Here is a 15496-nt window from a genome sequence, read left to right as displayed (position 1 = left end):
TTTTTGGAAGACTTTCCTGCATAGAAAAGGCATTGTACAGTCACATCACATTTGTTATTTTCTATAGATTGGAGCTTTAGGACAAAAAAAAATAGAAGATAACCGATTTAAAGGTTCAAGTATATTGGGAAAATTGCACTGGGAAGACTCCAATCTAAAAGTATTAGCTTAACTTTTAGTGAGTGATTAGGTACTGAAAGTGTTACCCAAAGACTGATTAACATGTAGTCATGTATATTAGCAAGAGTTCAACCTCTTGTTATAAATCTTATTTTTAATTCCTAAGAAAAAATCTTTAGTTCTGTTCGAAATTCTATATGTGCTATAATAGTTAGCAAATATTATTGGCCATTTTTAACCAAAATTTTACACTTAATGCAGGCTATTATTTATTGAGGTTCATTAGAAGGAGTTGCACTTTTAACAAATGCATGTATAAAATTCAGATTTGTTTCTCAGCAAATCAACAGGTGTATCATTCAAAAACTTTAAAGCAAATAGAAACATCTGTTGGACGCAAAAGAGGTTAATCTTATAATCATAATGACTAGTGGAATACTGTATTAATATCCCTGTAGTTGCTGCACTAATTACACTTGGGTTGTCTAACAAGATTTTGTTCAGTCTTTGAATGGAACTGTTATACGATAACAGCCTCTTTGCTGTGAATCTGAACAAAGCAAAACATAGCTTGGTGGTCAAGACATGAAGACTGTTGGGTTTTGGGTGACCGGTTGTTTTGTTGCTCCCTGATCTATATGGAATGCTGGAATTGATCCAGGATTGATCAAGAAAATAGGTTTAGTGTTTGCAGGATGAAAGTGTGTGTGATTGGCCATAAAGAAAAGCAACCAGTCACTGTAGGAAAAAATAGTCTTTATAATGAGTTTAGTCCTTTCTTTGCTGTCAAAGGTTTAGCTTCCTACAGCCAGCAAAGTACAAAAAAAGCATCAGCCAAAGATTAAAACAGAAACACGCGTTTCTTGAATTCAAATTCCCTGATCAAAAGCTTTACTCCAAGCTCCCCACACATTCTGCCCTAGCTGACACCAATCTGTGTTTGTTTCACCATCTTCCAAGATACTCATAAGCCTGATGCCAATTAAGTACAATGAGGCAGTAGGAATTTCTTTGAGGAAGACTACTGCCACTCCTAATTACTAGGGCCACTGTAGGGCTACCTAAGGATTTTGACCAAATCTTAACCTTTGACTTGCCAGGAATTTTCAGGATTTGTTCCTCACAGATGGAAGTGTTTCCCTTTTGGCTCTTACACCTGGCCCCAGTTTAGTAAGGCACTTAAGACACTGCTTGACCTAAGCAAATGAATAGTCCAGCTTAGATGTTTGCTTAGTTAGGCAGATTTGTTACTCCATTACTCATTCAGGATCTTGGATTCCAACCCTGGCTAGACCTCCACAGAAACTTTTAAAATGAATGCAGGAAATAAAGCAAATTCAAATTCATTGCTATTATTGCTAATGCTATCATTGTAGTGCACAGATGTTCCAGCCTACTCAGAGACAGTGGGATTTTCCCAGCTTTGGCTAGAATTCTGGAACGCAATCCAAGATGCGCAGTGAAGGCAGCCCAAGTACTTGCTGAAATAGCTAAAAATGGTATGTAGTCCATACTGTATAATTTACAAGTAATGTTACTGCTTGTATGTTTCTATTCTATTGATCTGTCTTACAGACACTAATTATGGGCCCTGAAAATTATAATAGTTTTATTTTAACAAGCTCATAATCCCCACTCCTCTGTGTTTGCAGAGGAAATGAAGAAGCTATGTATCGAAGCAGATTTGGTTTTCATCTTGGTAGCTCAGCTGAAAAGCACAGATGAAGAGATGTTGCTTCATACTGGAAGAGCCATTGGCCGCATCTGTTATGAAAAAAGTAAGAGTTATTCAGTAAACACTAAAGGAATTCTATGCTTCCTGGCTAATGTTACAATTTTTGTTCCTCCACCTTTCTATTTAGATTGAGCCAAAAGTGCTTTACATACAGCGCTTTGTAGTAAACTAGATTTAATAGTTTCATCTTCATTTATTTCTGCAATTTGCATATGTTAGAGTTATCAGGCTAAAAGTACCTCTAACACCTCCTCTCTCCAAGAACACCTTGCCTAGGTCTCAGACTTCAGAGTAACCCCTTTTTTTGAAACTCAATTCCCCACTCTCTCAGATCTGATGGTGGATAGTGGTGCACTCATATCTCAGTAGGAATCCCTTTAGCAGGTCTGGATTCAGTCCAGACTTTGAAATTACATTCCCTCAATGACAGTGACAGGAGTAATTAATAACAAAAGAGCTTCCATTGCTTATTCAGAAGAAAAAGTGTTTGTGTTAAAACACAATAAAGAACACTACACATATGTCTGATTCTTCCCTAAGGATCAATCTCTTAATCTAGAAGACCTGTTCCCTTGAGTCTTCTCCACAAGTCTGTCTCCATTGCCTCAGATAGACTTTGGTATCTTTCTCTCTCTCGCTCTTTCTTTTTTAATCTTCAGTTCTCAGCATGGCAAAACAAGGTTTTTGACAGCCGGTCATAGGCAAAAAGATGGATCTTTAAAGTAAGCAGATTATTTCCCTGGTTCTTCTAGTGTATACCTAGGTATTCTTGTCTGGAAAGTGATTGCATTGTCTTCCAACCATTCCAAAAAATACAAGCATTATAATAAATACTCCAATAACTCCAGTACATACACACATAAATTCAATTATAAAAAAATAAACCTCTCTTTACTGACTAGGTCACATGAAGTGCTCATACTATTACTGCATGTCAATAGCCCTAGATTAATACATAGCTAGGAAAGGTATTAAGGGATGAATTGTGTAGGAATAGCCATTGCACTTTTCTTCCAGTACCATATACACCATAGTATTTGCCAAAAGGAGAAAATAATTAAAGCAGGGGTGATTTTAGCAATGATGAGCCAAACTATTAAAGCTCCACTAAACGTGAGCTGCTACCTGTGACCCAGCTGCCACCACAGCTTTCCCTGCTCCTTCCCCAGCTACCTCCACTTTTGCCTGCCACCAATTTCCCCGCAGCTACCAAATTGCAATCAATATCTGAGCTTTGTTGGCCAGATAAAACCGCTTGGTGGGCCAAATCCAGTTAGCAGGCCACAGGTAAAAGCAACCCCTGGCTTAAAATGTAGATTTACTTTATTATAAATACAGTGGGTTGATGCCAACCACCAGCTAAATTTTCTTTGGTGCCTGCCACTTTAAGAGCAGCAAACAGGCAGGAGCCAGGTGCCTGATGAGAGGCAACCATTTTGGCCCAGGGATATAAGCTGGGCTGCAGTTTGCTGCAGGAAGGAAGAAAGAAAGAACTATCAGGTTGAGAGGCTACTCCAGCCAGAGTCAGCAGGGCAGGGGCTATGGGGAGGAGGTGACCCCTTTTCCTGGGTAAGATGTAAAACTGCACCCTGCTGGGAAAGGGTGGTCTGGTGGGGCTCCTAGTGGTGTGGGAGCCCCCAGGAAACACCCGGCCAGTTACCTCCCCAGTGAAAGGTAAGTCTGGGTGCCTTAATAACCCTAGCCCCACATCCCTAGTGGTGCTCTAGCGAGCAGGGGGAGCCCAGGGCTTGGTTAAAGAGCCCTGAGACAGAACTCAGGCTGGAGGAGGGATCTGGGGCTGCATCTAGGCAGCAGAGGAAAGCCTGGGCGTGTGAGTCAGTCCCTGTGTGAGAGGGGTGACAAACGGAGCAGCCCACGCATGAGCAAGTAAGGAGACCGAGTGGGGCATAGTGGTCTGGTGAGGGGCTAGGAGTAAAATAGGCCTACAGTCATACATTGCTCAGTCAACACTCAGGTGAGTGTAGCAGGAGATAGCCCCGGTGCAGCCTGTTGGGTGACTGAGACAAGGAGAGCTAAGCCCAAAGCTCGTGCTGGGCAGCATGTGTGTGGCTCCTGAGAGAGGGGAGTATGAAAGAGGCTGGGTGAGTGCCAGTGGAGTGAGTGGGACCCCGGTGAAGGAGGGGTAGCATGTGAGTGGCTCTCTGGGGCTCTAGAAAAGAGCTAGAACTGTGTGCTTGGTTTGCTATGGCCATAGACCAGAGCAGTAACATCTGCAAGTTATGGCAGACGAGTGAAGCGGGTGGTTACTCTAGGAGCAGGGCGGCCAGAAAAGACCTGATGAGGAGGCTACCCTGTTACATATAGCTTATATTAATAGCATGTTTTATTCAACTGTCCTAAACAACCCTAACTAAATTGCAACTCATATCTATATTACAGTCATGTCTAGAAATCCTTGCTGAGCTAAGCGTTGTACATACCTATAGAACCCAAAGAAGTTACAGCCCAAACAGAAGGGACAAAGGGTAGGAAGGGAAACCAAGGCAAACTACTTAAGTTCATGCAGGAAATCGATGTCAGCAAATGCAGGTCTCCTTTCTTCTAGTCTAGTGCCTCTTATGTAGAATTATAGTGTCACTCACAGGGCACTGACGGACATCTAGCTCCCTGCTCTATCTCATGGCACTTCACAGAAAATGTCATGAGTTGGAGCAACTCCCTCCCCTTCCCCATGACCCAAAAGTCATTTGCTGTTTGGTTGGGGGGGGGGGGTAGGGAAAAATCAAGCTCCGCTTTGGAGCCAATTCAGCTGAGGAGCTGCCTGCCTGCATGCTCTCCCCCAGACCCACCCCCCCAAATCAGCTCTGTTGAGGTCTGGGAACAGGGAAGGGAAGAGAGATGAGGGAGGAGCAGCACACTGTGAGCTGGGATTTGCTCAGAGTAGTGCAGGAGCCTATGTGTTTTCTGAAATCTTTACTCTCATGTAGGTATCTTAAAAACATAACCATGGTTATTTCAGAACACGAAAAGCCAAGGTCCTGCTGCAGCAGCACAAAGCCCACATAAAGAGCGGGTATACCTGGAACCAGATTGCAGCACACTGGTCCACTAATTCTTAACCCTGCTTTGTAGGAGAAGTTATCTGCACGAGGCATACATCCATCACAGCAGGTCAGCTACATTGACTGACTTTAGGGACTGAACCAAGATTCTACCTGTTGCCTACCTCTTTCATTCTTTCTCCATTCATTTGCACTGGGACAAGTAATGGTTCAGAGGAGTTTCTTCATGTTAACTAGCCACAATATGTGGAAGGAGGTAGAGCCTTATTTTCCTTTTCTGTAGAGCTTTTGACCATCCAGCCATAATATGGTAAGCATTCAATTTAAAATAACCCCCTCTAAGAACACAGAAACCCTACATCTTCTCTCAGTTTTCAGTGTATCTTCTCCTCTGCTAGGCTATTGTATCATCTCTGCAACGCATGCTAAATGGAATTACAAGTGCTTTATCAGGTCTATAATGGCCAAATTACTTAGCTTGCAAACCTCTTATGATGATTGTGATGTAGTGTTTAAGTATGTAACTCTCTTCCTGTAGTGAGCCAACAGTACTCCTGACTCCAGAACCTCTGTCTGACACACTAAATGAAATTTGCAAGACAAAAATCCTACCAGTTTGGAAAGCTTAAAGCAGTTGAAATCCACCTAGACTCTATTGCAGCAAGTTCTGTCTTCATACTTTCTTTAGGATTGCCTCCTCTGAATCATTGTAATTACTATGATAGTTCAAAGTTTCATGAGAGATTAATTTCTTCTTTCCTCTAATTCTTATGCTTGTTACTTCCAGGAGACCTTCAGGAAGAGCTGGTGAAATTAGGAGTGATCACATCACTGGTCCGTATATTAACTGAGTACCCAGAGAATGAGGCACTTATTCGTGTTGACCTGTTGGCCTTATGCAATCTCGCAGATCTAGGTGAGCAGGAGAACACTCCTAAATTTGCAATGGTACTATGTTCTTATCTCAGAGCAAATTGTCATGAGCTGTTGTCATTTGCCTGTTCTAAAGAAGTGTTACCGCAGTAGGTGTGGTTTCGCTAGGCAAATACTTTACCATTGGAAAAGTGACTGCAATTCTTTGTAGCAGTTGCTAGTTTTCTAGACAAAAAGCATTCAAATTCAATACATGTCCCAGCCTCTTTCAAGAAACAATAAATGGGACACGTCTCAGCTAGTGTAAATTTATGTAGCTCCACTGACTCCGACTACAGGTTATATAATACTACTTTTTATTTAGAATGTATTACTATTTCATTTAATTAGATATTGCATTATTTCATTTTGTTAAGTGTCTCTACAGGACAGGGGATAATAGAAGACGCTGATGTACGTTGTCTCTAACATTGATCCTTTTATCTGTCATAATAGAATGATTCAGTTCTCTTCTCAGATATACCATTTTTCAATGAGTGTAGCTCTATTGACTTCAATTGGCTTTTATTCCTGCTGTATACTGATATTGGTGAGAAAAGGATACAACTTGATATCTTTTTAATTTATCTTGGTATAGAAAGTTCCTCATACCTATAATCAGTTTAATTATCACTCTCAGAACTGCCAGCTCTCATAGTGTTATTGTGCATCTCATGCTACGAGTTGGGGCGTTGGGGAAAAAAATAGCTAATGTGTTTGACAACTTCAGCATCTATGTAGAAAAAATTAATTTCTAGTCTTATTCATTTCTGAAGAAGTCTGAAAGACTCATAAAACAGAAGACAAATAAAACTCAAGGAACTGAATATACTATAATGTAATATATTGTTCTCATTTAAAAAGGAAAAAAAATCAGAAATGTTAAGCCATGATTTCTCAGAAGCAGCTGAGTCTTGACACATGAATGCTTTCTGTACACATTGCTTTATTGCCAAAAACCCTCATCTACCTAGCCATGTGCTGTATTGCATGACATTCTTCTATATATTGTATAATCCAAGGGAAAGTTCTTGAAAGACTGAAGACGTAATTCTTACGAGAGCACCTCTGTAACAGGTGAGGTGCCTGAGGTTTCTGTGATGTCTCCAACTGGCTGTCTCAATCCTGACTGGCTTTTGTCCTCACCTCCCAGGATCCCCACCCTAGTTCCTTCCCTGCCGTGTTTGTTGTAAAGCTGCCCTCAGAGGCTGGTGAGCCTGGCGTGCGCGCTCTTGTCTCTCAGCCCTCACTCTCTTAGGCCCTTCTTGTCTTAAGGGCTAAATCCATGGCCTCCTTCCGCCCCTACAGCCACACCTATGCCTCACAGATATTACACAGTTCTGTCCATAGTAGAGGCCTAAGCCCTCTTGACTGTCCCTTCCTTTCTTCTGGCTACAGACTTCCAGTCCTTGTCTACTGATTTGGGCCCAGCTCTCTCACTCTGGGTCCCTAGCCCCTGTGTGTCTTGCTCTGGGCCCCCTGGGCTCAGCTGCTTGCCTCTCTAGCCCTTAGCCCTCTGACCCTTAGGCTAGGCTGCCTAATGCCACATGCCCTACCAATCACCCCTCCACAGCCTCCAGACCACCTCCACAGCCACAACCTGGTCCTCTAAAGCCTAATTAGCCACATAAACGCCCCTGTTTTACAACAAAGAAATCTACCCAGCTCTGAGTTATTGCCTCACTGCAGGGCCATCAGCTCTCTTTAGTTTCCTCTGGGCAGTTCCAGGGAACAATTCAGGTGCCTGCTAGTCCATCCACTGGAGGCATCTCCCTCAGAAGTTCCTTACCCTTCAGCTTGCAGGGCCAAACTGTCTGCGGTTCAGGCCGTGGGTTTACATGCCTGGAAGCCATGCCTGCTTTTGCTCACATACCTTCTCCAGCCTTGCACAGGGTTTTCTCTGTCAATCAAAGGTCCACCTGCCCTCCTGCATCTGTGGCCCTGCACAGCCATCTCAGCCTGCTGCATCTTCTCTCAGCTCCCTGCCACAATTCCCTCCCCTCCCCTTCCCTTCACCCAAGTAACAGGGTCTGGGTCCTCTGTTAGAACCTCCTTCAGAGGTTTCTCTGATGTTCATGTTGAGATCCTTTCTTTTGGGTATAAAATATTCTGCAGTGGCAAACTGGAGGATGTTTTCATACTACCTACTTGCTGAATTCATCCCTGATTATAAACCCATTAAATGAATTTAGACTAAGAAATAAACTTGACTGTTATTACCATAAAAGTGCAGATTTGGAGGATTTGCCTGAAACTGTGACAGATATTAAAAGAAAAATAAAAGAGTTTGCGGTGGGAGGTCATGGTTGGGCTCCATGTCATTGATGTGGTCAGAAATTAATTGTACAGAAACAATATAGCAAGGCAGCTAGAATCAAAGCAGCATCTATTCACTTAAGATTAATGAGAGAGATTTTAATTGCATCATATTTAATCAAATACATATAAAACCATGACACTGTCTTCTACCCAGATTCTGCTAAGGAAGCTTTAAGCAAGACAAATGTTGCTGAACTTCTGGTGAAACAGCTGAGAAGAGCAGAGAAACATGACAGACTTGAACTCATCATTGAGGTCCTACAAGCACTAGTGCAGAATGGTAAGGTCTTTTTATATGGAATAATGGTATTCCAATTAAAGTGATCCTGTGTTTTTGCTGGAATTTCAATACTGAATACAGAGATGCAAACCCTTTCTGGGTGAAATCCTGGTTCCTGATTTAAATCAATTGCAAAATTCCAAGCATCAGGATTTTACACCCTGTATTTGAAAAGGGAAATTTTGAGAACAGCAGACAAGTGGTGAGGGAAGAACATAAGCTTGATAAAAATGGATGGTGAAGGAATAGTGTCAAAAGATATCCCTTGCATAATACAAGCAGCCTACTTAGTGTATGGAAATGCAAAATTAACTATCATCTCGGAAAGGTAATCATCTTTTGTGCTCTCCATACTCAGGATTGAAGATGGGCAGTAGAGTGACTAGGAGCACCTGTAAACAAGTGTGGAGGCTGCTCCAAAATGCAGTAATTGCCACACTGACGCATCTTGTGATAGGGGTGCTTTATCTAATGAGCTTTAGTTCAAGCATCCCCCACTGCCATTTTGAAGCATAGGGATGCTGATACATAGATACTGTGGCACTTTAATTACAGCAGCTCTCAGAGCCACTCTAATTAAAGCACTACCTGCCCTAGGCATCAAGTTTGAGAGCATACCAGGATCCCACCTACTGGAAGCTTTTGCCACAGCTAGGGAGGCTCTGTTGCCTCTGCCCAGCCACAAGAGCTGGGTAGAGCAGCCCCACGCCAAACTATGCATGTGGGGATGGGGGGGGGCGGGGCAAGTGGGGTAAGCAGAATGGTGGTCTCGTCCTTGACCCAGGTGTTCTGTTCCATGAGTGCCCTGTACCACCTTTTCACAGAAAGACCCAGCAAATCCTGAAACAGGGCAGCTTTTCATTCCATCTTTCAAAATGTTTTTAAAAGCTTGTTTGACACCTGTTGTTATATTTGGAAGAACTTGTTACATGTTTCCCAGGAACCAAATCTAGCAAGAGGCATGTTTAAATATGGTGACTTGTGTTTGGAGTGAGCACAGTCTAGTTCCAAACTAACATAAAAAAATTCTCTCTCAAAAGAACTGTTAACTGTACCAGGAAAAAAATTTCCCACAGAATAACAGGGCCATAACTGCTGAACTGGAAGCTGGTGACACCAGCACAAACCTGTGAAAAAAGACATTTATATTTCACACTTCTTAATAAATCTCATTCTGAGAACATCCCATGACTGGATTCTGAAAGTAATGCTACTCGCTGCACCTAACAGAGTATTGAGATGGCAAATACAGTTTTTTAAAATATGAAACATCATAAACATCAACCCAAAAATTCTCCACTGACTAAAAAGATGTCATAATGGTCTTTGTTACTACAGTTTATTTTATTTTCCAGTGTCCACATACCTATTATTAACCATGGTCCTTTAAACTATTGCCTATGAAAAGATTCTGTCTTGAATTCAAGGATTTAACCTTTTTACTTTACCATTTTTGCAATGATTCATTAAAAAGCTGTTAATATGCATGTTATCCTCACCTCTGCAGATGCTCTGAAAATGCAGTTGGTAGAGACAGGTGTACATGAAGCACTGTCAGAGATCCTGCTGAGGCTCCAAGGCAGTTTGCGAGCTGAAGATACGCTCATTGTGAAGGCTGCATCAGATCTCATTGTCTCTCTGCTCCTTGGAGGTAAGAGAGCCCAGATGCTTGCAACAGCAGCAGCAAGTCCCATTAGCAGAGGGGATTGCCATCTGCTTCTGAGCTTTTATCTCTTTGTGACGCATCTGCAGCCTGTTTCAAAATAGCTAGAGGGAATTATTCTCACAAGACATCATGTTTCTTCTATTATAGTAGAATTGTAGTACTCTTGTTCCTTTGTTTTTTCTCTGTGTATGTGCATTTTGCCTCAGGCACCTAATGCCACTCTGGCTCCTGGACAGAGACTGGAAGTGCAATACCATAGCTTTAGGCTACCACCTTAATTGTGGATGTGTACATCAGCCTAGACTTGGGTTTTTTCCAGCTTTGACAGAATTAGAATTTGGAACAATTATTCCTCAGGAAATTCTGACGTTCTGCAGAAAAATTTTTGTGCAGATTTGAGCTGCATGGAGGAACAGAAAATGTTCTTCACTTTTGAAACCCAGAAATGTTTGTACATGATCAACATCTTTAATTGAATGGAACAGCCACCTGCTGCCATCTTTGGGAGCAGCCTGGGAAACACCTTAGAGTCAGGGTAATCTCCCACAACAGAATGAGTAGCCTGAAAACTTGAAAGTATGACTTTGCCAGTTCTGCATGGATGCAAAACTGGCCAGTACCACGCAATAGGGAGATGTCACCTTTTGGGCCATTTAACATGCACACTGAACAGCTATTTAAATACTGGCTTAAAAGAAGCGGTGTCTTTCTCCCAGCAGCAGAAAACCAATGGCTGCTGCTTCTGTACCACAAGCTATCACTGCTGGGTCAGAAGACAGTGGACAGAAGGGTGATACTCCCATCTACATCCATTCCAGTATTTTGCACCTCACCACCCCCTCATTAGGCAGTGGCCAGGACATGTGCCCCACTTGCCCATCTATGGCTCCTCAGAGCTACAGTAGTCCACCTATTCTTCAGGGCTCCTGGGAAGTTCTGCTCCTAAACATTCCCTGCTCACCCACTCCTGCTCTATATGTGCCAGTCCTAGAAATTAGGCCATGATGCTCCCTGCTTCTGCTCTCAAAATCTGCATGCTTGAAAATGGTGCCAGGGGCTCACCCTTAGATTAAATTCATTAAATTTCAAGGATTGGTGCCACATGGAATGGGAAAGGGCAGGAAGGGTGTGCTTGAGACCAGTTTTCCCAGGAGCAAACACTGTGGAAGAGGTACAGACATACTTGAGAGGCCTAGGTCACAGCCTCCAACCAATGGCCTCTCAGATGTTCCAGGCTTGTCACAGTGCTACACAGCAGGAACTTGAAAGCTCTGACATTGCCCATTCTGAGCCTGTCTGCAAGGCAGGGATGCCCTGGAGACGGAGACCCTGGAAGTTTGGATCATCAAGAAACCCAAAGGCAGTCTGACAAGAACTAAGGTAGGAGTTTCCATGTATCCTGTTGGATAAATTCTTAGCCTACAGTAATTACAACTGGGATCCTGTGGCCTAGGCAATAACATATTTTAGTCATCTTCCCAAACAAGAAAAACTTGGATGCTGGATCAGAGTGGTTTTCGGATTTGTTTCTAATGTGACATTGACTGAGCCTCAACTGGTATCATTCTGTGCATCTCTACTTTCTGGTCCATGATATAAAGTGAAGGACTGAGAATGTAAGAAAGTGTGGAGGGTATATGGACCTTGTACAGAGCTCTGCAGACACAGCTCTGTCCATTTGGTCTGAGTACTTTGTCTGCATATTTGTCATGGAGATCTTCCAAGGCATTTGGCAGGTCCTTTTTTCTAAGTAAACTGCCTTCTCTAATGTACCAAGCCAGGAACTTGACATTCTCAGTTTTCAATGTACAAAAGCACATACCCAACACATCTGACTCATACCCATATTTCTTCTCCATTCATTAATCAGAACTGTAGCCAGTGTTTCAACCACTTAGATTACTGACTGAGAGAAACAAGAATAAGGCTATAGGCAGACATAACAATTGTATTAATATCAAATTATGTTGATATAGGTTGTAGTGATACTGCTGCAACTTTCATCCTGTTTCATTCATGGTCCAAGTTACACTGAGATCCCAGGGTCAAGAGAACCTGTGCAAAAAACAAAATGAAAAGCAGGGCGGTGCATGTGGGGACAGCATATGCTGCCCAAAACTGGAGCCTGGCTGGCTCAAGCCAGGCTTCTGAGTGGCAGGATTGCCACTGCTACAGCCCCAGAATGGCCCCAGACCCCAAGGTAAAGCTGTTGGGGCCAGCCCAGCTCTGGCCCCAGCCTCCCTTCCCCAACCTGGGGTAACCTGCCATGCGCCAGAGGGCATGTGGCACAAGCGTTCCTTGGGAACATGTAGCAGCAGCACAAGGTATGCTCCTTGCCCTGGGAAAAACACATGACCACACTCATGTGGACGTGGCCGTATAGCTAACTTGTATCACTACAGGATTTTTCCAAGGTAACACTTTTATCATAATGGTTGATGCTATTTTATGATACAATACTATCATAATACCTGCAGCTCCTCCTACCTGTTAAGAGTATAGAAAAATATATCTTTTCACCACTTTAAAGTGTACTAAAAGCCATCTTTTCTGTAAGAAGAACACTGCCTTTCAAGGCTGGATATGTTGCTATCTTATCTTGCATTTCCCCAATCGTACTGAAACCAAAAGAGAAGGAAAGACCAGAGTCCAGCAGTAGTTCTCAAAAACAGAGAATGTAAAATGCAATAGAAACATCAGATTGCTGTCAGGGCTGTAATCTGATTCTGGTAGACTTGTGTTAGTGGTGATTTAATAGTATTTAGGGCTACATGAATTTAAGGATAGCTGCACAGAATCATGCACTTAATTGCATGCTTTGCAAAAATCCCAACATATTTTACAGTTTATATTGTTAAAATTATAAGCAGTGACAGATGTCTCTAAGTTAATCATGATACAGAATTTAAATTTCTCCATTTAAAAGCAAGTTTCCCTGAACTAGAGAATATAATTACAGTAATCTAAGATTTCCATTCTTTTAAGATTACACTTAACCTCGTCATACTCCAGTTGATAACAGACAGACAAAGTTATGGAGTGGATATATCGCCGTACCCTCAGTCTCCACATGAAAAATTCTTCTGAGGTATTCTACACACAGATTGCATGTATGTGTGCAGAAATCTGCTATAACCTAGACATAAGAATGTGACCACAATACTACTTGGCATTCCATTCTATGAGGTGCTAACTTCATTAGGAGTTTAGGGCATTCAGCAGTTTCAAGAACTACGATTTTTCACAGTACTGAGGCCTGTACAGAACAAACAGCTTTTTCTCCAAAACTTTAGGTACAGTTTCTATTATTCATGCTGCTTTTGATGTGACCCTCTGATAAACTAACATAAGACTGTCTATCCTTATTTTAGGAAGAGAATGATCCTTTTGAGGCATTACTGCAGAAAATAGCTAGGGGCATTTGTAGGAAATCCTGCATTAACACTGGTTTCCTACATTGAGTGGAGGATTACTGTTAGACATCTTGAACCATCCATTTGATGGCCACCACTTAAATATCAAACAAGTTCACAAAATCACAGTTGTCTGGCAACCTATCACAGGCACAACCTGAACATGGAAGGCTTAGGGTTCAGGGGTTAAAGTAACAAGCCTGGAAAGTCCAGGAGTCAAAGGAATCAAAGTCTAAATGCAGGCCATGCTAGGCAGAGGTTCAGGCAGAAGGAGAGACATCAAGGAGTAGACTGAGGAACAGGGAAGCAAGGAGCAGGAACCAGACTAGGTCACCCAGGCCCCCTCTATACATTACAGGTATCATGCAATTAACTGGTTAATTGTGCAATTAGATTAAGACCAGCTACATATGCAAAGTACATATCACATGATAAAAAGCTCCAATCAGTTATAAAGTTAGATCTTTAAAATATGTACTGATTTTTAGTTGGTTGCTATTGAGCTTTAACTTGCATGTGTAGTGGTAGGGTGGCCATGATAGAGGATAGTCCAGTGTCCTCTGTTGATATGAAACCGGACACCTTTTATATCCTGTATTTTCCTCTTGAAGAGAAAAATAGAAGACATAAAGGCATCGGGGTTTCATATCAACAGAGGACAGAGTAGCAGGATGATAGCCACACTAGTAGCTGGGCTATCCAGGCCAGGGACCAGGAATCGGGAACCATGACTAAAAGCATGGAATCGGGAGCTAACCAGAAGGTGAACACCGGACTATCCTCTATCATGGCCACCCTACCACTACACATGCAAGTTAAAGCTCAATAGCAACCAACTAAAAGTCAGTACATATTTTAAACAAGCTGTGGCTTGTCTGTCTGCCTGCCTGCCAGCCAAACAAGCTCTGGGTGCTCCCTGTCGGAAGTATCAGCATACTACTAACTTTTGAAACTTTCAACTCTATAAACAGCAGATCAAATGAATAAATAGAAAAAAGGAGCTTATATGTATTTTCTTGGCCTTGCCTTCATTTATTGTACTACAGATCAATCCATGCAGAAGCTGTTTGCTAATGGATATGGCATTATCTACCACAGGGGTCAGCAACCCCTAGCACATGTGCTGAGCGTGGCACATGAGCCCATTTTGCTTGGCACGCTGTGACCAGCCCCAGCTCCAGAAAGCTGCTGCCAGCGACAGAGCCCAGGCTGCTCCAAGCGGGGCTTGCAGTGTCCCAGCTGCTTGCTGGGAGCAGCGCAGGATCCCAGCTGGTAGCAGCTCCCCAGAGCCAGGGCGGCTGCAGCCAGGAGGCTCCAAACAGCTACGCTAGCCTCTGGCACCAGCTCCCCACCAGCGTGAGTAGGCACGTCTCAGAGCGGGGCCTGTAGCAGCGCAGCCCCAGTCTCTCCCCTGCTCCCCATGTGGAGGTGATGAGCCTGGCGCAGCCGTTTGTAGCCAACCCGGGCTCTACAAACAGCTGTGCTGGGCTCATCACCTCCTTGTGAGGAGCGGGGGAGAAACTGGGGCTGCGCTGCCTCAGGCCCTGGCCGCTCAAGGGTGCGCTGGTGCTGGAGCCCAGCACAGATGTTTGGAGCCTCCCGGCTGCAGCTGCCCCAGCTCTGGGAGGTGCTGCCAGCCAGGATCCCATGCTGCTCCCAGCAGGCAGCTGCAAGGCCTGCTCAGAGCAGCCCAGGCTCCAGCAGCTACCCAGAACTGGGGTCGTGCTGGGAGGCAAGGGGCAGCAGGGCTGGGGGGAAGGGGCAGTAGGACTGGGGGACAGGGGCTTTGGGTGGGAGGCAAGGGGCAGCAGGGTTGGGGGGCAGAGGCTTTGGGTGGGGACAAGGGACACAAGCAGGGGCATCCTGCCATGTATCTCTTGTCCTCATTTTGTGTTTCTGCCATGTCAGCACTCTGGCACCTTCCATGGTAGGCATTATGGTGTTTTTTGGCACTCTGGCAAAAAATGTTGCATACCCGTGATCTACCAGAATGTTGGTACCTGGCTTGCATCCAGACGCATGCAGCTA

At 43.5% G+C, this 15496-nt stretch overlaps 1 protein-coding gene across 1 annotated transcript in view; it reads left to right on the top strand.

The window, feature by feature from the left end:
* Positions 1 to 1368: 1368 nt before the first annotated feature.
* Positions 1369 to 15496, top strand: part of LOC149859687 (rap1 GTPase-GDP dissociation stimulator 1-like) — a 35507-nt gene continuing 21379 nt past the window's right edge. The window contains exons 1-4 of the mRNA XM_090057346.1: positions 1369 to 1898; positions 5666 to 5794; positions 8264 to 8389; positions 9897 to 10040. Of these exons, the coding sequence (XP_089913472.1) occupies positions 1778 to 1898; positions 5666 to 5794; positions 8264 to 8389; positions 9897 to 10040 (520 nt within the window). The 5' untranslated portion in view covers positions 1369 to 1777. The remainder of the gene's footprint in view (positions 1899 to 5665; positions 5795 to 8263; positions 8390 to 9896; positions 10041 to 15496) is intronic.

Source organism: Crocodylus siamensis, chromosome 7 (genome assembly GCF_052110815.1).
Source record: "Crocodylus siamensis isolate JL-2025a chromosome 7, ASM5211081v1, whole genome shotgun sequence".
NCBI classification, from domain to species: Eukaryota; Metazoa; Chordata; order Crocodylia; family Crocodylidae; genus Crocodylus; species Crocodylus siamensis.
This window is presented reverse-complemented; position numbering and strand designations above follow the sequence as displayed.